This window comes from Haplochromis burtoni, unplaced genomic scaffold (assembly GCF_018398535.1).
Source record: "Haplochromis burtoni strain Fernald_Lab_line unplaced genomic scaffold, NCSU_Asbu1 Contig_695, whole genome shotgun sequence".
NCBI lineage: Eukaryota > Metazoa > Chordata > Actinopteri > Cichliformes > Cichlidae > Haplochromis > Haplochromis burtoni.
Genome location: NW_024583056.1, coordinates 167,962 through 190,507, shown reverse-complemented (window position 1 = coordinate 190,507; position 22,546 = coordinate 167,962). Strand labels below are relative to the sequence as shown.

The 22,546-nt window shown below is 37.4% G+C and overlaps 1 protein-coding gene across 5 annotated transcripts in view; it reads right to left on the bottom strand.

Annotated features, from left to right (window-relative positions):
- Nucleotides 1-718: 718 nt before the first annotated feature.
- LOC102289393 (GRB2-associated-binding protein 1) overlaps nucleotides 719-22,546 on the bottom strand; it is a 30,273-nt gene continuing 8,445 nt past the window's right edge. Inside the window, exons 2-16 of one of the 5 annotated variants that reach the window (XM_042215320.1) lie at nucleotides 19,675-19,803; nucleotides 18,530-18,695; nucleotides 17,413-17,605; nucleotides 15,144-15,823; nucleotides 12,866-12,948; nucleotides 12,621-12,730; nucleotides 11,537-11,826; nucleotides 11,102-11,173; nucleotides 9,545-9,641; nucleotides 8,953-9,082; nucleotides 8,534-8,668; nucleotides 5,071-8,243; nucleotides 4,752-4,807; nucleotides 3,940-4,287; nucleotides 720-2,637 (exon numbers count right to left, since the gene is read on the bottom strand). In XM_042215320.1, coding sequence (XP_042071254.1) covers nucleotides 8,058-8,243; nucleotides 8,534-8,668; nucleotides 8,953-9,082; nucleotides 9,545-9,641; nucleotides 11,102-11,173; nucleotides 11,537-11,826; nucleotides 12,621-12,730; nucleotides 12,866-12,948; nucleotides 15,144-15,823; nucleotides 17,413-17,605; nucleotides 18,530-18,695; nucleotides 19,675-19,803 — 2,271 coding nt within the window. In that variant the 3' untranslated portion in view covers nucleotides 720-2,637; nucleotides 3,940-4,287; nucleotides 4,752-4,807; nucleotides 5,071-8,057. Of the gene's footprint in view, nucleotides 2,638-3,939; nucleotides 8,244-8,533; nucleotides 8,669-8,952; nucleotides 9,083-9,544; nucleotides 9,642-11,101; nucleotides 11,174-11,536; nucleotides 11,827-12,620; nucleotides 12,731-12,865; nucleotides 12,949-15,143; nucleotides 15,824-17,412; nucleotides 17,606-18,529; nucleotides 18,696-19,674; nucleotides 19,804-22,151; nucleotides 22,222-22,546 lie in introns of all 5 variants that reach the window. The other 4 variants (XM_042215321.1, XM_042215319.1, XM_042215318.1 and 1 more) reach the window with 4 other exon arrangements.

Here is a 22,546-nt window from a genome sequence, read left to right as displayed (position 1 = left end):
CACAGCCTTCCTGAATGTATGCTTTCAATCTGTGGATTTTAAATAACCTGTTTTAATAGTTTGTAAATACAGAAGTGTATTACAAAAATTCAACACAAGTGGACAAGTGTCAAAATACGCAAATTAAATGGCTCTTGCGGAGTCTCACCACAAATATGTGTGTTTTACCAGGTTTCTGTCAAAACCTGGTAAAGGTGGGATAGAGTGAAACCTGTCTGTAATGTGTGCTTCTAAAGTTGCAGGGCTGGTGATACAGTGATGCCTTTTCAGACCATGTAAACAAAAAAGGGAACTCAGCCAATTAACTGTGTGAAACAGGAACTCTGTAAAGCATGGGTAGAGCAGGTCCTCTAACAATGGGAAGGTTGGTGGTTCAATCCCTGGCTGCAGTGTGCAAGAGATGTAACCCCAAGTTGCTCTCTGATGCATTAGTGTGAATGTTAAACTGCGCTTAAGGGGGAAAAAGTGCTTTTGTGAATGAGGCAAGTTGGATAAAACTCTCTGAGTAGTGAGAAAGACACTATATAAGAACCAGTCCAGTTATCAAACACCTTGCTTTTAGAACAATGACCTATCAAAACATTAGGCACATGGCTCAACTTGCCCCAATGTTGGGGTAAAATGGGCCCTACAAGGGTAAATAAAATTGCACATTAAGGCTTGAGATAATTTCAAACTTTATTGAGCCTTCAGTTCAATAAAGGTAAAAATACATTTGTTTCCTGTTCATACTATGGAAACATTTTCAGTAAATATTAAATTGTGATTTTAGTGTGTTAGCTACAAGATGGACAAGAGGACTCAGAACACCACTCCCCCAAAAGGCAATGGGTAGCGTAAAATAACGCGTGTTGTGCAGCTCTCTCCATGTTCTTTCGTATGATATTTCATACTATATCTAATGACATTGTGGTTTCTTTTAAGTTTTTTTTTTTTTTTTCCATGGTAGACTACTAACAAGGGTCCAGGTCAAATGTTCAGGTGTCCTAGGTACTCATGTCCGCAGAAGCATATTATATTGTGAAGTTTGAAGACAATTCATAAAACATTGTGGGTAACATAAACTTTTATACTGATTTTCACATTTGGTGTGATCTTTATGTTGACCTCATTTTCACCAAAATCAAAACCACTCAAACTTATTGGTATCTACCATCACAAAATAATGTGATATAATATAATACTGAAAACTGTCGAGCTAGACTGCTAACAATCAGACAAACAAACAGAACCAACTACATATTTCCTCCCTTGGGAAGACTAATATATGTATGGAGCTCAGTTTCATTACCATCAATTGCTGCAGAGCATTGCTGCTCTGTTTAGATCATCTAAGAATGCAAAGCCTTTATCTTTTGCACTGTCTGGCCATCTTTAGCTTTTCTGTGGAATACTGGAAATGAACACTTAAACGCAGATGTTTCTAGGCACATAGTCTACATAAACTCTTTGGGGTTATATTCCAGCCACTGACTCAACTTGCCTCAATATCACTGTCACATTTTCCCCCAAGCCTCATTTTTAAAAAACTGTTTTCAGACAATGACCCAGATCCACAATTATCTTAAGACTGTGATCTAATTTTATAGCATAACCTGACTGAAATTAACATGAAAAAATGAGGTAAACTTTATTTCCTTAACAACAATAAAATAAAAATTTAGGTATTGTGACTTGAAATGACAAAAATGATTGCTGATCACTCTTTCAATGTGTTTGAGTCTAAGAAAGATTGATGATTATTGTAAGGTATTCCTCATTTGTGTTTGTGTGGTCACATGATTACATTTGTTTGTGGTTAACAAGATACAGGAAGCGGTTTTAATTGCTGGCATGACTCTCCTACATGATTTCTCCATTTTATTGTTAATCATGGAAAATAAAACTTATTTTCCAGTGTGTCAAATGCAGGACTAAGATCCAGTAATAAAAGTACAACAGAGTCACTATCAACAATACATAAAAGGTCATTAAAAACCCGTATTCTCTTATTTTACTAAATATAGATGTTACTCTTTTTTTAAATTCACATTTCAGCTGTAACACTAATAAGGTAGAAAACGGTGAGAATTCAGAGACTTCTGTGATTTATGTCCAACCGTTTTCAAAAGCTCAGAAGGACCTGCTCAGCACTTGTCACTGAGCTCCTGCATTTCTCTTCAGAGCAGCAGGGGGCAGCAGAAGAACATGTATGTTCCTCATTGCACTTTCTTGAGCAGGCACTTTGCTTCCATTCTTTGTTTCCACTTAATCCTTGAGAGTGAAGTGTTACTGCAGTTTTTCTAAGTAATCGTCTTCATCCTGATGAGATTGGTCTCTCCCAGGAGGACAATCACCCATATCCAATAAGCTCGCTGACAGTGATCAGACGATCTCTAGCCAAGTTCCAGAGCCCTGCAGAGTCACTACCAAGGTCTACAGAAGCTATTGTATGACTGAGTGTACTATGTTTTATACTTTAAGTTGTCCCCTGTCTGTATAGAGTAAAGAGGTAAATGATTGGTATGACAAAGGCTGCCAGACATCCTGCCAATCCTGCACCCAATGCCAAGTTGGAAAAAAGGCTTCTTTCTCCTCTCTCAGGTTTTCGGTTTGGTTCTCGTGTTGCTGTCACTGGCTTGGGTTTCACTGTGGCTGCTGTGAAAAACAAGTGTTGATTATACAACTGATTAGGATTACTGAAAGAACATACCAAATAAATGTATTTTCAAATTCAGTTAATTTTTAACACTTAAAAACAAGTAGATTTGACCAAAGATGTCCATTGCTGGAGAGGCAAACTCAACTTGAAAGCAGTTACATAAAACATAAAAGCAGTATGACATCAAAATGCTTCACAGTCGGTCAGAGCAAGAGCATAAGACAGAATAAAAGAAACAGTTAAAAGGAGGGCAAGACACAATATGACAATTGTTTGAAACAAACAAAAAAAAAAATAGCCACGAAATAACATACTAGTTTGAATCAAAAGCCACAATAAAATAATACGTTTTAAGACGCAATTTAAAATGTATCTTCATGTTAGCAGACAGATCTAGTCTGAGCAGTGATAATGTCTATTCTAATGTCCGGATTTTGTGTGTGCAGACTTTTTATTCATGTCTTAGTTTGAAAAGATAAGATCTGTGTTGCCAAACCATCATTATACTTTTGATCAACAAAAACAGTGTTAAATGGTGAAAGTTAATTATGCTCAATAATGATCAGAACATAATTAGTAAATATAAAGATGTTTGAGTTTGGCTAAAAGGATGACTAAGAATAAAAGTATGAAAAGAAAATAATTATTTTAGATACAGGCGTAACTCGGGTCTAGAAGACAGCCTGTGTAGAAACATCCTTGAACGATATGAGAGTGAATGTGAGAGTGAATGACCACATAGAGTACACTATGATCTCTGAATGCCTGACTTTCAAAGTGTATGTTTAGTGAAAAAGGGGATTGTATTGAGATTATTGTAATTGACACACAGTTTTAAAGAGAAAAGTATCTGGATTAAAGGGGATTAGGGTTTGGATTTGTCTCCATTTCCCTCAACATCATCATGATCATCATTATCAATGCCATGTTAGATTATAACTCTGAGAAGGATTTGGACTTCCATCATTTTCCAAGTGGACTGCAGATTCTGCAGACTTCCAAGGTGCCCCCTGTGGATTATAACTTTGAGAAGATGTGGGATCCATCAAGGAATCCTGCTTTCCTGATTATTTCCATTAACACAAAAAATCCTCTCTCACCCTGAAGCCTGGTTATTATATTTACATTATTTTAACTGTAAATATGTATTTGTGTATTCTAAAGTTTTGTGTTTTCAATATGAATTTGTTTTTCCGGCCCTTTTTTAGCTTTGTAAAGGTGATATGTAAATAAATGTCATTACTCCAGTAGCAGAAATAGGAATAGTAGTCGTACACGCACACACACACAAAGCTTACCAGTGATGTTGAGCCTGAACTCTTTAACCTTCTTTCCAAACTGAGTGGCCATCCTGCAGAGGTAGCGCCCCGAGTCGTTACTCCTAACTCTGGACAGCTGAAGTCTGACTCGTCCTGTCGTCAGAGCGTCTTTGTCACACTGAACACGTCCAGCAAACTGCTCGTGCTGAGGCTCATCAGAACTAGTGTCCATATTGAAGAAAACCTTCAGCTCAGGTAACTGCAGGCAGTGGATCTTAAGCGATGAAATGGTGATGCTAACTTTGGTTGTAAACGTCCATTCTACTGTGATGTCACTATTTTCTTCAGCCTGATAGTACAGATCCTTGTTATGATTAGCGGACATTTCTGAGAGGAAGAGAAGGAGCCAGGACAAATTCAGACTCAAAAAGGGAACAACCCCACTTGCATGAGCAATCCAGTTCCTCCACTCAGACTAGAGAGAAGCCTAGCAACCAGCTAATAGCTATAGCTTGTTCTGTTGACATGCAGCTGTTGGTCAAGTGGCCACTATTCCAGTTTGCTAGTAAGACTAAGTTTGTTTTTTTGTACTATGTAGCTTATTTTTGACGCAAAGTAGGAAATTCAAATCTGGGCTATTCTATGCTAGCTAAATTTTTTAGCCACTGCATGGCATTAGCAAGATGACAGACAAAAAAGTTCGAGTTCATCTAAATTTATCACAATTTTTCCTCTGGGAATGATGATGGCTAAACTATTAAAAACAACCGTTCTAACCATTACTAAATGTTTATGTAAAATATAAATTCACAAAGGTACTAAATCAGCGTCCTCATGGAGGTTCAACTAACCGCAGAAACATGAAGTCAGAATTATGAGGAGAAAGCTCCTACACATGGTCTTCTCCCTGTGAATGAACACACATGATGGTAGTTCACAGAATAACAATGACAGGACTATAAAACACTGAATAATTACACTGAAAATACTGTTAACAATCCACAAAGAAAGTTCAAATTCTGTTGTCTAATTATAAATACACAGTCATTGCTTTTTAATTTTGCTGTTATACAATACTACAACAAGCACCAGTGACTTGTTTCCACAGACATCCACACATAGTCGCAGCTTCACTTACATATTACACATGACATATCATATAGCCCTTACCAAATGTTCTCTGTTCAATAGAATTTCTGAAGTCCCTCTGAAACCTTCAGCCAGCTAATAAGTTCCACGATAAACTCTTGCTTTGCTTACATGCTTATTACAGCAGCAAGTGTGTCTTCCACGGCTCCTTTCTTTTTCTGCAAACTGTTTTCCTTATCTGACATCAGCCGGTCACATTTAGTTTGACACTCCCTCTTAAACACCAAAAAGAGAAACCAGTTTAACAGTGAACATTTTTCAGAGTTCTAAGAAAGGCTAGCACATTACTCAGATGATGACTCATCTGAGACTGCTTATTTTTGAGGTTTCTATTCAAAGTGTTTCAGTAAGATCTGATATAATACGAATCATCAAAATAGCATTATATTGGCCATATTACTACAGACTACAGAAATACACTAAAACTAAAAAAAAAACTACTCTCAAATCCGTAATAATTATTTTGCATATTCTGAGCTATGAGGTTTGTTGGGTTGTTGTTGTCGTCATACTTACTGTCATACGTCAATATTTTGATATGCAAATAACATATGATCAGAATTAACATTAGTTGTTATCAGGGAAAATGTAAATGAAAATGTATTTCTACTGTATACTACCACAGCTAATAACACATAGCTACAAAGCCACCTAATTCAAATGTAAGTGTAGCAGTTTTGTGTAAGTCCACTTCTTTCACACATCAGCATTTCCGCAGAGCAAAATGTGCAGGAAAACAGAAACGGGAAGTTGGTCAATGACAACAAGAGCCCAGACTAAGAGTGAAAGAAACATGGCCAAAAAAGGTCATTCTTTATAAGATGCAAAGTTTCCAATTTGTGCTGTATGTTTACTAAACTCTGTATTTGTCACACACTTATTGTCTTTTCTTTTTTTTTTTTTTTAACTGAAGTATATTAAGCAAACATAATTAAAATGTCTAGTAGCTCACCTCCGGGAATGTGGATTTTATCTCCTTTTTGATTTTTTACAATCCACCCCTTCAAGGCTAAAACATCTGTAGATCAAGCCTAATGACTGACAGTGTGACAGTGGGATTGAAAAAGAGGGTACTCTGGGTGATTAGAAAGTGAGCAAAAATTAAGCCACTGTAAAACTGTCACAAACAATTTCATCTTTTTTGAGTGAAACTGTAGTATGATCTACTATGGGCTAAGTCTGTTACTTGTGCCTGATGAACTCATGGAGTTTATGGGTGCAGCATGCTAACCCAGCATTGCTAATGTTAGCTGGTAGCTTTCTAATCCATCCTCTAATCCAAATAAGATTACTTCTGACTCCAAAAATAAGCCACCATCATGGCAGCATGTATGCTAATCTTGAAGTTTCAAAATATGGAGCTGCAGTGGTTACAGCAAAATGTGCACCCGCTGGTTTTGTCTGTGTCTTGTCTTTGAATTATACAAATACATGGCATCTCACTGAGACTTGGACTTGATAAAGTGAGTCGTTATTTTCTCCTGATTGTCAAAACACTGTTTTGGTTTTTGAACAATTTTGTGTTCTTTGGAAATGAATGAAAAATACACCAGGCCCTGGCCCTGCTAGTGATGTATAGTGTTTATTCCATTCTTACTACGATCACATAAATCAGCATTAACAGATTATATCCATCATCTGGACAGACAGGATCTGACAGAAGGCTTCACATCGCGATGATGAATACACTGGAAAATAACTGTGTGTTAGTCACAAGGAAAACACAAACTTCCCGCCACGTTTATCACTCCCTCAGAGGAGCAAATCTAACTAATGCATGTCGTTAGGGAAACTTAACATAGACATACAAAATTAAAGTCACCAGAGATTTTTGGCTTAAAAAAATATCACAGCACAAAACAAGTCAAACAGTTTTTCTCAGTAGATTTAAAGCAAAACTGAAATCTTATATTACGGTGCAGCAAAAACTACCCTGGAGAAATAAGTGATGTTGTCACCTGTTTTGAATAGAAGTAGATGAAGAAGTTCCAGTGCTCTAGAGAAGCAGCTGTTATATTCTTTTTTGCTTATGTAGGATCTGAGTAAGACTGCATTTCCTCATTGCCCTGCCTTCTATCCAAAGTGTGGTGTTTTCCATTCAGTAAAAACGGGCTTTCCAAAAACTCTGACAAGTCAACCTGTGGTTTTGAAAGGGGCAGTTTTGTGTCGAATCATCACCATCCTTTGACAGATCATCCGCGCATATGTGCGAACATTAATATGACATTGTGTTGCTTAAAATACATTTCTATTTTTAGATTTTTTTATCTTCAAATGCCTGCTGGTGATTTAAACTCTAAAATTCAAAGAATATTTGCCTTTTCTAAGGGTTTCTACGCTGCCACTGAAAGTCATCTTAGAGAACAGGGTCATGTCCTTTATTTCTGCAAATGTGACTTTGATTTCTGGGTATTTGAAGGTTTTAATAACCAAGGAAAATTTTTCATTTTATATAAAAAACTAAATAATAAAATATGGTAGTGTGGTGTGGTTTTGTAGTGTGGAGAGGAAATAAAAAAAGGAACTGTTACTATAAACTACTGTACATTTTATATAATAACTTAGTTAAACTATCTGATATTCATCTTTTAATGACAACAGCTTTGTATGACTAACTGCAAGACCTGCCAATCAAGGCATTCACATCATCAACATACCTTTGTTAAAAAAAAAAAAATCCAGAGTAATCTGTTGTGTACTTAAGTGAAGTGGCTTCTAGTTGTGCTGAAACTTAAATATGAGCCCTATACGATATTTACCAGTGGGATGTATATCAGCTGATATACTGGGCTGTAGATGGTTCCTGCATGCCCCAAGCTCATTTTAACAGATCTGCCAAACTGTCTGAGGATGTGAATACTTTCCTAAGTAGATACTTGATATTAACGTAATGACTCTAAGATTATAACAGTCCATCAGTCACTTTGTCCACCAATGGATTGCAGTTATATTTATTCTTTTCCTGGATAAGAAGCATGTTTTGAACTTTGTGTGTGTTTGTGCGTTTTTCATAATTTATTCTTCTCCGTAGACATCCTCCCAGCATGCCGTGCTTCTCGCGTGCTCCTCAGGGCCTTGGTCCTTTTGGGGTCCACCACTGCATAGTCCACACGTGTACGCTGGCCTCGTGCTTGATCCTCGCCGTCTCCAGCGTGCTCACTGCCCCCGGTTAAACCTTCTCCAGTGCAGCGTTTCTGGTTACACAGAAACACAATGAGAAAGATTTATATGATTTTTGGGAGTTTGGGGTTTTTGCGGTTTTTTTTAGATTATTTACTCGGAAAAACAAAAGTAATCCATTGGTGCCCTCTGGTGGTCAGACAAAATGATCACAGTCAAAATGTATTATTTATATCTGATGACAAATTATTAATTAAATAATGCATATGCTATATAGTATAACAGTAAAAGAAACAAAAGCACATTTAATTGAATGTTATGACTCGTGTGGAATGACAGAGTGAAACAGCGAGAGATGGTTTACCTGTCTGCTTGGTGTTGATTGTCCAGTGTGGAGGTCAAGGTCCAGGTACTCCACCTGCTTGTCATCTCTGGCTCGTCGTAACACAGGGCTGCTGACTCCGCCCTCTGAAGCCCGGTGCATCATAAGTCTCAGAGACTGTAAACGGTAACGTAGAGAGTTTAGTAAAGGAGTTATGAAATCTAGAAGAAAGAAAAAAATGTTAAGACATGATAGAGAGATGGAAGGTACTCACAATCAGGTATTAGAATATATTTCAAAGAAAGAAGGGAAACAAAGCCCCAAATAACAAAAGATGAGCCAAATGTTTTCAATATAATAAGAATAAAAGATGAAGAAGAATAAATGGGGAAAAAGAAAGCAAGAATAGTTGGAACATTGTGAAAAAATGGAACAAAACAGGGGAGATGTGTGTGTTTTACCTGCTCGCCGGCACTGAAACTGAGGCTAGAGGTCATCATTGCAACATAGTTGTCATCTGGGTCATCGGAATCAGAGGACGGTGAAGAGCTGTGAGCAGAGCTCGGCGTGACCATCCGACGACTGGAGGGTCTGTCACACAAACACATAAATATAAAATGAATCTTACATGATGATTTAAGATTAGGTAGTTTTTGCTTTTAAAGCAAAACTTCATCTCAATTTTGCTGACTTATAGATTGTTGGTCAGACAAATCAATCAATATTTATTCTATTGATGGCTGAGTAAAGAAAACTTTTACTTTGTAGTTTTTACTACAGAGTAACTACTTACTGTTAATTAGTATTTATATTTACTGATTCTACTCCATTCTTCTTTTATTAACTTAAATTACAACATCTTGCTGTTGTAAGATGATCTAAAAGTCCTTGTAGTAACCCTTAAGCACCACACGGTGGCAGTAGATTGCTGCTCAGCTATTAACACATCCTTCCTCTCTCTTACTCTGAAAGCGTTCCAGGCAGTAAATTTGTGTTCTGTAGTTTTCTGTTGACCTTGCAGTAAACGTGATCATGTCACGCAAACAAACATACCCACGGGTGAAGGTCCGTGTTACAGGCGAGCGCACTGGAGGGGGGACTTCCTGCCAGTCCTGCTGCACTGAAGAGATGTCCAGAGGAGCAGGTTTTACTGGGTGACAAAAGATGGGGAAAAAAGGGCGGCTTTACTTATTACAGTTTGAAATAATGTAAGGTTTAGTTCAAAGAGGGGCTGCTTGTTTTCAGGATATGAGAACAAGAAAACTGTATTTCCACTTGTCCTTCCTTTATATCTGTGATTAGAGCTGTTTAGTCAGCATAAAACAAAAGGCATTGCATTGTTTATTTTAAGCCTCGAGTTTGAAAAAATTCACAGTTTAACATAAAAAAGTAAGACCTGAGGTCTGATTTTCTAAATATATTCATAGTCTTCCTCAGTTGCTGAGTCATTTCAAACCCCCTTTTTTTTCAGTTCAGCTGTTGATTTTGGGTGATTTGAGTGAAAACGTGTACTTCGTTGTTTTATTGCTGTATTGACCAACTGAAAGCAGGCTGACGCAGACCTGCAGGCTGAGGAAAAAAACAAAGACAGGCTGTGTTTTTTTCACATTAGATGTGTGAACCAGCCAGCAGTCACATATATGACAAATTTGACAGAAATTTTTCTTTTATCTGGACAAACCACTCTTTGAAAACAACTAAAAACTGTAAATGGTGCCAAAGCATCCTAGTAATACTTTTAATGTTGGCTTTTAATGTTTATTATTGTAATTAAAAACAGAATAAAATTTTTATAGGAAGTAAAATCAGGTGGGGGATTTTTCCTTGCGTGTCCCGAAACAGTTTCCTGACTGTGAAATGAATTTAATGTGAACGTTTCTATAAGCAGCAGCTGGTTCGTGTCGCTGTGTGTGTGGCTGTCGTGCTCTTGTAGTGCAGGCTCGTTGAGCAAAGTGGGAGCAGGTGAATAATTAAAACAAAATGAAATGGCATATATTGAGGGGGGGGGGGGGGGGGGGGGGGGGGGGGGGGGGGAAGAGTCCCACAGAGGAGAAACAGCCAAGTGTTTCAGGAACAGAAAGCTTAGGGTCAAAGTTTGAAAACTGTTTCATTTTATAAGTGGGTGTATTGTCTTCAAACCACAATTTAAAAGAAAAAAATCAGTTGTCAGCACAGACAACAAAATGTGATTTTACAGAACAAGACAAGCTGAGTAAAAGCAAAAAGAGGAATCATGAAGTGGGAAGTAATTACAAGAAGCTCTGATGGAAAGCCCCTTTCACCAGTGTTTTTCATGGCTTCTAAGGTTCAGATGTTTTACTGCATTTACTTGCTTCAGTGGATGCATCAGCTTCTGCTGGTGTGATTACACTTTGAATCATTTTTTAAAGCTTCTTTTACATCTTCCACCTCTGCTGGACTGTTCGCTGATCATGCAAAATGTTTACTTTTTGATGCTTAGCAAATATTTTATATCTAGAATTTTAAATATTTGGCAAAATTTTGATTTTTCTATTTGTTTTCATTATTATTCAGCCATATGATTTTAATATTGTCTTAAATATCAAGAGAAAACTAAGTGTTGATGTAAATGTGTGTTGTAGTTTGTACCTCTTGTTTTATTTGTCAGCTCCTCAGGAGTTTGGCTCTCATTTCTGTCCACCGGCTGATTGGCACAAACCCCTGCAGAGACACGCACACCGCAAAACAGATGGCATTTACCAAAGAGTGCTGCAACAGCAACTCAGCTAATGCTACATTAATGCTTACTATGAACAGACAGAATCTGGTTTTTAAACTCTAGTTCATTTCCTTAGAAATATGCTTGTGGTTATTTAGGTGAATTTTACAAATCACCAAAATGCTTGAAAATACAAAATTTTTTAAAGGGAACATTATTTAATTCAACGTAAGGAGTTTTTCTCTTTTTTTTTTTTGTTTTTTATTTTTTTTTAAAATAAAGGCTCTGTTACAGCTTCCAGCTCTCACAGTAGAATGGTACTAAATTTAACACAAAACTTAATTTCCCACTAAGTTTCCGCTAACCTCTTCGTTGTGGTTTCAGGTTGCGGTGGATCGGAGGGGGCACGGCTTCTTGTTCACCTCCAGCAGAAGTGTTCATGGTATTTTTCCTGAGCGGTGGAGTGAGAGGAGCAAGGGGAGTCAGGGCGGAGTTACGGAAACCCATGTGCGCAGGGGGAGGCACCTGCCTCCCGAGAGATGCCATGTCAGTCATGACAGTGGTGGGGTGTATAGGAAATGAAGATGTCAGAGGGGTCATAGGGACGTAGTTGCCTTCTTGGAGCTGGGCAGAGGGGTCTGAGGGTGGAGGCACTCTGGAAGAAGAATAAAATTAATCAGAAATTAACGTTACTGAATTGTAAATTCCAATTTCAAATGTCCCAGATGTTCTTTTCATCACAGCATTGGCTGTCATTAGGTTTATCAAATCAATCAAATTTATTGTCACGTCACATTACTAGTACATTGGTACAGCACATGTGAGGGAAGTAGTTACTAATAGTTATAAGTAGTTCCTTATATGTGAGGTGATGTTAGCTTGTGTTTTAGTCCAAAGATTAAAGGTGCCTTTTGTAACAACTCTCTGAAAATTTTGATTGACATCAAGCCACCACCAGGGGTTAGTGTTTTATCAGCAGGTGTGTGTTTTTTTTCAGTGTGTGTTTGCTTGGGAGGCTTTTATTTGTTAATAAAGACTGCTATTTAACAAAGCGGTCTTTATGACTTGCTCTGTTAAATAAAGGTTACATCAACTCCTTGCACCTTGAACTGTGTTCATCTTCATTTGATAGCTCTTCAACACAATACAAATATGTTTTTGAAATATTGTCATACCTGTATTTCTTTCACATTAAGTTGTTTGTGTGTCTGTGCGTCTTTGATTGATAGTCTACTAAGGGCTCATGAACTATGTAAATGTGCCAGATTTGGCCAATTCATCCACTTGAGTACTACAAAGTAAGGGGAAGCCTATTAGAAGAAAGTGGAATTTCACGAAGTGGGATCTTAAAGAGAGAGGCCCTAAAACAGCTTCATCGTGCAGATGACAATTTGAGAGGCTGATTTTAAGAAAGAAATCTTTATTTTACGTGTCGTAATTCTTACAGACCTGGGTGCAACCGGTGGCTCAGAGGTGGCAGCACTCATGGGAACATAATTTTCATCCACATCATCATCTTCAGAACAGACACTACCCAGAGGGACCATGCCTTTGTTAAACTGAGAAAAAATGGATCAAGAATGCAGGTTGGTTTTCATTGTAAAATTATAAATCCATGATAAAACAGAAAGAGATAAAAGATAGAATAGTCGTTCAAAGTTAACATTTATTTTATTTTGGAGGTTTCAACTTACAAAATAGCTGTTGAAGCTCTCACTGAAATCAAACATGCTTGCTCTGTCAGACAAAGACCGAGGGATGTAAAAAGAGTCGCTACCTGAAACAGAAAGTATTGAGACAAAATCCATGAGTAGCTCAATCCTCTGTTCAATGATAACAGACAAACTTGTTTTGGCTTTCTATTTATTTGTTTCTTGCTGGGTTTTTTTGTTGTTTTTTTTGTTTTTTGTCTACAGATGTGAAAGTGAAAGTGATTTTCTTTCCAATGGCAAAGCTCTTCCAGTAAACTGCCAACTACTTGTATACCTTTGCAGATCGTAGACTTCTGCTGACACGCATTTACACAAACAGCATTTGTACAGTGGGTTTGACCAAATGTGAAACTGAATACGCATGGTGGGTAATCTAAGAAGGTGGGACAACCACATGCATGAAATAACAAGTCTGACCTTGCATGAATCTATCTTAGATATACTTGAAAGCAGCTGTTTCTTTATGATGGAAACTTCATAGAACTGGAAAGAGAATGTGGATTAAAAAAAACAAAAGAAAAGAAATCTCCTTGTGCTGTTGTTGGGCAAAGTTCACGTTTGATTAATGAATCAAATTATGGAGCAATCATGCACAAACAGTTTCAGCTGTAACAATATAATCCCTCAGAACTGCTAGCTCTGCACAACAAAGCTTCTTAGCTCTGCATAATCTCCCTCAGGTACGAGGTTTAAAAATCAGATGGCAAACAGTGATTGCAGCCTCCTAAAAAGATTTAGCATTGAACTGAGTACAACATTAATGTGCATGAACTTGTCTCTGAATATTACTAAGTAGGCACATCTGGTACCAGAAGGTGTTCTCATGTGAACCAGTTTTCATTAGTTTGCACCTTTTGTGGGATTATTACTCCAAATCTGACACTTTGGTGATTAAATTAATGACAAATGTAAAATGGTAAAAATGTTAGTGGTTGGTGTTTTAGAAGCGTAGAAAAAAAATGCTATCTCAATAAAATTCATGAAGAACAAGAACATTGTCTTCTGGTTTGAAAAATGAATCCAGTGACGTGCATTAAAGCTGCGTTATTTTTAATAACTAGCAGGGCAATTAGTGGTAAACAGCCTTACTTGTTTGTTAAATTAAGGGAGGTCTATCTCTATCTCTCTGAATACAGCATTAAATTTATGTTCAACTGATGAAAAAAAAGCATGAGATCACAATCTTCCGTAGGGTTTCAGTCATATCTACATCTCACTCCTCATATCAGGTTTCGAAACACCAAAAGCCTTCAAAGTAAGAGCCAGCAAATCCAGAAGTGACATCACAGTAACTTTGTTTAGAGCAACACATTTTAAAACTGTTTAGTTTTAAAAGTCAGCTACAATAAAACATAATGAAACCTGGATCATTACAAGTTTGCATAATGGCAATTAAAACAAAAAGATCTGAAGAACCAACTGAGAATTACCATCCAACACTGTCAGTCTCCAGATTCATAAAGTCTCTTTTACGTCACAAGTTTCCTGCAGCAGCAATAAAACCTTAATGAACCTGCTGTGTAAAGCCTACCCTGCTTTAAATTGCAGCCTAAGTTACATACAGCTGATTAATATCCACTAAACATGGTACACACGGTAAAGCATTTTGGCAGCTAAATCAATGCCTTACACTGGCACTGATTTATCTTTAGTTCTACAGCTAGAACTTATAGATTGGCTTAGCACAAGGACTATAAAATGTCAAAAACAGCGAGCCTGGTTGAATCCAAATGCAGCATGGAACACACCAGCCAGAAGGTCGACTTGTTTTGACAACAACTACATTTTTAGAGCTATTGTTATAGCCCCAACATGTGGATACCAGATAAGAGATAACTAGATCAAGACTTCTGCTGGTCACTATATAAGACTGAAGAAAAAAAATGTTCACATGAAAACTACCAGGTTCATTTTGTCTGTCTTTGGCTCTGTACAAAGATTAGGTACCCATATGTAATCAATGCCAGCTCAAACTGACAGCTCAGTGGGACTCAGATTGCAGACAGACAGAAACATCTTCTCGTCTGTTATTTGCACATTATGTTTATTCATATTCAGGTGTTGTGTGTATTGACGTTAATCAAGAGGAAATAAAATGCATCAACTGGCATCTCAAAGGCTCCTTAAAGAACTCCCTAAATCTGATTTGTTGAATGTGTGAAAAATAAAAAATCTAATGAATGAAATGTTGGTTTTGGCATTGAAATCTGAAGGATTATTTGTTTGAATTATCAATGTCAGGACAGTATTGTCTCCTTACTTGTATGCATGCATCCTGGTGTAGTGACGGTGTTGCTCCTTGGCAGATGTCCTCCTCCATCCACACTCTCATCCCTCCTCTCTGGCTCTGAGGCAGTTCGGGGGAGTGTGGCAAGCTTTGAGCTTTCTCCTTGGGCTGCAATGCCAGGAGGTTTTGGTGGGCGCGGAGGAGGAGTAGGGGTGGAGGCATGAAGCTCTGCTTGGGTTAGGGAGTCCACACTAGGGGTAGAAGATGGGCGGCGAGGGGGCGGCGGTTGTGAAGTGCATACTGGACGTGGGATCTGGTAACCACTAGTGGTGGATGAGTGTGTGCTTGGATGCACATTGGAGTGCACATTATCACTGAGAGGTATTGCTACTGGACGAAGGTGAAAATCCAGGGAGTGCTTTCTGGGATGCGGAGAGGGGTGACAGCGGGGTCTGCCAGCTCGATTCTGGGAGTCAGGGGTTGTGCTGGCATCTAAAGACTGGCTGAGAGGGCTCGACATTGCAGTGACTGTCCAAGGGACCACTCTAAAGCCAGAAGAAGAGGAGGAAGAGGAGTAGGATGGATTTGGAAGGCTGCTGGGGAGGAGGGAAGGAGAGGAAGAAGAAGAAGAAGAAGAGGAGGTTGCAGAGGGAGGCGGGTAAAGGTTGTCATTGTAGTCAGTTTCAAGAGATGTGGATGACCCTAAAGGAGCCCTACAAAAAGAAAGAGAGAGATATCAACAAAAAGACTTGAATAAAAAGAGTTTGTTTTTTCTTTTTCTTTTTTCCTTATGAAGTTGTATAGTTTATCTGTTTATTTTGGTCAAAAATAAAGACGAATAAAATAGAAAGGTTTTCTTTGCATTACAATTATTGTTGATTTTTCCCATCATAGTCCACTCAAGGCTTTGGGTTCAAACCTCAACAACTAAACGTGTCTGGAAAGATCAAACATTTTCCAACTGAGGAGGAAAATAGGTTTTATTGTGCTGTTCTGAGGAACTCTCCCATGAAGTTTCATGAAGTCAACCTTTTCCGTGGGTGTGATCCAAGCTAAATCTCAAATCCCCTTTCTTAGAGTCAACACGTCTGAACCTGTAACTCTGGTAGTTTAGCTGATTTATCTTCAGCTGGTTCTCTTTAGTCTGAACTGGAGTGGAACTGGAGTCAGAGTGGAAAAGTTATTTTTGCATTTTTAGGATTTTGTTTTGAGCAATAATATGACTAAAACAAAAACTAACTAGATATATTAAACAAAGCTTGCAGATCTGACAGGCTGTCTTTTATAATTCTGTTTTCTATCATTGTGTTTTTATTTGTTTTGTTAGAGTTTAAGTATAGATTCTGGACTCATTTTGGCATTTTAACTCAGTTTTTACAGAAACCGCAAATCTTTCTATGAGGTTAAAATTTTAGCGAAACTCTAAAGGCTTCAGAAGACGTCTAAAGTTAATTCGCTGCTCTGTTACCTTAAATGATATTGCTAACAACAGGATTTATTAACACATTAGGAATTCTGAGTATACCTTCAAAGTTAAATAACTTAATTAATGCAAAAAGACTTCTGGGTGCATAGAAATCTATGGGAAAATGGCCATAAGATCCCTTAATCTATGACCTTCAGTAGTTTCCTGATGAGTTTAGTGTCTCGATCGTGAGTTTCAAGTGATACTGAATGGAAGATTAACTTGTAGATTATGGTCCTAATGCACTGAAGTAGAAAAGGATGATAAAGCTGGGAATTTTTTACTCAGTTATTGACAAGTCATTTCATGAGCAATGGCCCTCAATTGCACAATCATGTCCCCTCATACATTCGCAATGTCTAGTTAGAAAACCCTAACAATATTGTAATTGTATACATACAATATACTATATATACAATATCCATCAGGTTTGTTTCAAGTGTTCTGTATCTCGATTTTTCCATCCACTACATGTTGGAGATATTCCATCTATGACATGTTTGCTTATTTAATTAAAGTTAAATCTTCAGAAAAATATCTTCCTATGATATTTTAAAACTATCCTTAAAAGAGGATTAAATTGTTTACAGACAAAATCACCAGATAACCTTTACTAAGTAGTTGGAAATCATTTAGACTTAGGTGAAAAAAAAATCTGGCCATAACCTATTGTAACTTAATCTATCTTAATTGAGATGTAGAGTTTGCCAGGCATGGATTAAGCCTGAACCTCCTAGAAAACATGTTTGGTCTAAGACTAAGCTGGGAAAATGAGCTTTAAGACATTAATGACTAGGCTTTTTTTGTCTTATTGTATCTTTGTGTTCATTTATTTACCTGATGTGACTCTGGCATTGTGATAACCACAGATAATCCTCCTCTGAATTCCGGTCAGGCTCCATGTGCCGCACACTCACCGGGTCATATGGTGGTGGGACTAACCCTGTCATCGTAGAGATGGTGGTGGTGTGACTGACTGGGGTCATAGATGTTGCAGAGGTGGAGGAGGAGACAAGAGGTCTTTCTGGAACTGTACAATGAAAGAAAATAAATCAGCTAATTCAGGAATTAAAAACCTTATAGACAATCTGTTCAAAGGTCCCAAAGCTCAGCCAGTATTTGTCATGTCAGTTTATTAGGCACGCCACTTCAATACTTTTAATGCATATTTTACCAGCAATTTGTTATTCTTCCTGTTGTACTGAAGTGCATTTTATTGAAATGCTACCAATATATTTATTATTTATACGTTATATATTAACATACATTTGTTGATTATCTGAGCAAAACATTGGAAAACCTTAATAAACTGGAGTGTGGTGCAGTATTGATGATGCAAAAACTATATTGGCATTACTGTGTTTGATTGCATTACAATAGATGTTTAGTATAGCGGTGACTTACTTCATGTGTGAATTTACAGAAGCTCTTTTACATGTTTTTTTCTATAACTTTAATCCTAAAGAGATCTATGTTAATTACAAAGAAACCATTGATTTTACAGTCAACATATGGAAAAAAAATAACTGATTTGTTGCATTGTATCATATCAAATTTATATCAAAAAATCAAATTTATATGTGTTATATCAAATTTATTCAGAATATGAAACCTCTGATAAAACATCCATCTATTATAAACACAAATAAGACTGTTTAACTCAAAGGATCCATTTCACGTGTGAACACAAAGTTCAAATGTACAAGGGCAAGCTGCTATAACAATATCATAATATTTATATTGTTTAAATGTATTGCTGTACAGGTCTGAGTCAATGGCAGCCACAATCGTGAAGGCATACTTGTCTACTTTTCTTTATGCATGTTCTCTCCTCCTCCTACTTTTCACACTGACTCAACCACAGCCCACGCAGGCAAACATCCACTTCAAATGCAAAACAAGAAAGGTACACAGAGCATTTTTCACTTGTCTAATAATTGGATATCTACCATACCATCATCAGTAGGGTTGAAGCCACAGAGCAGGCAGATGGATGTCACCCAGCGGTTCATGTCCTCTTCAGACTCAGCCACCAAGTACCAGATCCTCTCTTCTGTCCTGAGGTCAAAAACAAAGCTGCTCTCTAGCTCCTTTTTCGTGAAAGAAAGGCCAGCATCCACCTGACGGAGAGGCAGAAATGGAGCAGACTTGTTACTGTCAAACAGTCAAACAACCCTTAGGATTTATTAAGTGTAAGTGTTTACATAGTTGAGTATCTATGTACATAATATACACACATTCAATTGGCATTTAACAAACAAAAAGAATTTGAAAGAAAAAAAATAAATTATGAGATGTGATCATAAAGTTCCCTGTGTCTCTCAAAAAGTGAAAAATCATACCTAATTTAAATTTGGTCAACCTTCCCCTATGGGCCGTCGAGTCCCAACACACATGCATGTTTGGATTGCATCTTAGAAGACACTCAGGCATGCGGATTTGTAATTTCAAACTTTCCCAAAAACAAAATATCACAGTCCGTGTCAAAGTAATTCAACCGTTATGCTAATGATCACTGGCCCAACAGCAATTTTTAATCAAAGTGTCCCCAATGTCCAGACCTGAATTGATTGCACCAGGTCAGGAACACAACAATGATCTATTTTCTGACAATCCCAAGGTTGTGCGCCAAGAATTCGTCCCCTGTGGACAGACTATCAAAGTTCGACTTTACTGCAATGTTCCGATGTGTCAAAGGAAGATCATTCAGCAGAAACCACCTTAAATAAATCACATTTTATGCTGCACACAAGACATGTGTGGCCATGCCAACACAATCTTTTTAGTATTATTACCAAACCAATGTTAGTGTTGTGACTTTCACAGTGTGTGATTCGGTGTAATCTAATAATTAGTAGTTCTGTGCTACAAGTCTTGCACTGCTCAAAGAAAGAAACTTAAAAAGAAGATCAGTCAAAGTTGAAATAAGAGAAACTTTCTCTTTTCTCATAAAGAAAATTCAGGAACTGATTTTATTAACAAAATCTGTGTTGCCACACTCTCTCTTTATTTTGCAAATAAGATCATATTTACAAAAAAAAAATGTTTAAAGACATAAATCCAACATTAGGTGAGATAGTAATATATCTGTCATCTCACCTGTTCGCACAGATTCAGATTGATGTTCCTGATTGGCCGACGGGAATGCGGGTTCTTGTAGTATTGCAGAACGTCCGGCTCTCCGCTCAGTCGACCGCTTCGCAGCACAAACCAGCGCCTCTTCCAGGCCTAGACAGAGTAAAAGATTTATTACTAAAAAAGGTTTTTATGTGTAAAAATAATCTCAGGACAAGATGCAAGCACTCAACCCCTGTGTGCCAACTGCTGAGATCTTTTTGAGACTTTTACTTTGGACTTTGAACTTCAGTCTTCTTCCTGAGTGAGTTATTGATTATATGAAGTTTTTTTTTTTCTGTCCTTCTTCCGTTACACAAACTCATTAAACGCAATACTGTTGTCTTCCTCCATGTCCTAAGTTTCACACTTCAGTGAATTTGAATGCTAACTAAACATCACACACACGCCTACGTCCACTGAACTGCTAAATGTTTGACACTTGTCTCCGGTCGTTTGGCATCAGGTGTTGGGCATTACAGGTAGGGTCTATCTCCAACAAATGATCCACAGGAAGGCATCTCATACTTCAGACATGACTCACAACCAGTGCATTTGTGCCATTAGTGTGTAGGCAGAGTGTGAAAGAGAAGTCATGATATTTTTTTAAAGGTGTGAAGCAGAGCATAAATAAGGATTTACATTTCATAACAGTACAGGGACACGTGAATGCACAGTTTCACATTCAGGGCTCAGGTTTTCAGTTTAAAGAAACCTGAGATTTTTCTTACAAAAATTGAACAAATGCCATTTAAAACACAGGAACAAGTTTTATGCTTCTGTTTAAAAGGCTGAATACAGTATGTGTGTGTGTATGTTTTTGTGTTGGTCCGACAAGCTAAATCCATCCTTTCTGATCCTCATGAACTATTTCTCAACAAAATAAAATGGACTCCTCGGGCCTGAGCCTCAGCGGGAGTTTATGTGTTTGTGTGCTTGTTTGATCAAAGCGCACAGTAATGAATGGCAAAACACATTTCACCCTTTTTTTCTTCAAACCCAGACAGGAAAAGGAAATAGCTGAACAGGAAATGCCGGTGGGAGATGGCAGTATGAGCATGTGTTTATTGACTGTCTCCCTCGAGCTGTTTGATGATCTGCTGGGTGCTGGGGAGATAAAAGCAGCAACATGGCAGAACTAGTATGAAAATACTTTTTGATTCTTTCTAATTAAAGTAACAGGAACAAGCTGCAGCGGACTGGATCACTCACCAGCATGGCCTGCAAAATCCTTTTTAAGTTCCTGGTAACACAGGCTATTACTAGAATAAGTCATGATGGAGCAACCAGATTAAGAAACACACTAGATTTAAAGGGATAAAAAGGTAATCAAATTTTAATGTTGTTATTATGCAATAAGTACTTCTTTTACAACCTGACATGCAAACTTCAACAAGTTCAACATTGTACGAAAGCATTTGTTTGTCAAACTAAATTGGTGTTCAGTTTGGACTTGATTTTATGTACTGACTCATTGGGTTTCTTTATGTTTTTAATTTAAAATAATTAATATATTTAATAATATAATTATAATAAAATACAGTGATTTACGACCCTTAATAAACACTTGATCATTAGTTTCATTCACTTCATTATTGTCTTCATATTCATGAATTTTTTTCAGTGTCCAAAAAGTGTGTTTGGTGTTTTGTTTTATTTTAAAGATGTGACTCTCAATAATCAGATACCAAAGTATCAAAAATACTATTCTTATTCCAGTTTGTGAAATACTGTTTTCTTTTTTAATTTTGCTTTGGATTTTTTCACCTGACATCACAGAAATGAATAAAAGTTTTCCTTTGGTATTATTGCCTTGACTCACTGACAATTTGATGTCCTGTAGTAATGGTTCTTTTTTGAAGGTTGGAAAAGTGAGCGGGTTGTTTGTCAACATGCATTTCTACTTATTGCGCTAGTATATCCTTGTACTTGTATGCCTACAAACACCCTCATTTCTCTTGCATCCATTGGGTCAGCTGAACTTTGATTTACCCCACATCATGCCTGCCATGCAGTGACAGGTCTAGGGCATCATTCATTTTGCTTTCTTCTGTTCCACAGTACAAGAGATAAGACTGTCTCCATGTCTTTGTAAGGTTTTACAAATATGAGATTTTTTTCTTCTTAATAAAAGGAAATCTATTGTGCTCATTTCTAAGTTATTAATTTTTATTCTTGTACTCTAGAGTAGGTTTACATGGTTCCAAGCTCAAAACACTTCTTATTTATCCCTTCCTCTTTAAGCCAACTTTCTTCAGATTGGCTGCTGATCAGAAGAAGAAAAAAAGCTTGAATGGCGGTGGGTGGGGCTTTTTGCTCACAGTCCCAGCTGTGTGGCTAAGATGACCATATTAGGTATGCATGCTACTATGCTAAGGCTACTATACTAAGGCCAACAGTAGGAAAGTAACATGTCTAAGACCAACATTTAGAGCAGTCTGAAACATCTGTTCTTCACTCACATAGATTACTTTCCACATTTGCTGATTTCACAATTTGGACAGTCCATTCATCGTCCTCTTAGTTGCTGATCTGATGAAAAAGATAAAATTTTAAGAAAATGTCAACCAATTATACATTTCCTCACATATTTTATTTATTTGGAACTGTACTTCTACTTTGCTATCATCACCAAGACAGTGGTCAGAACAGACACACTAACAAACAATTACTTATATTCTTTGTTCCAGTTTATACTTTTGCTCCTATATTTAAGATCCCAAGTGTAACCTCTATGGACAACATTTATTTAAATTTTAAAGCCACCACAATCATTCCGGTTCCAAAAAAGTCATCTCCCTCCTGCTTTAATGACTACCGTCCTGTTGCACTTACTCCCATCCTGATGAAGTGCTTC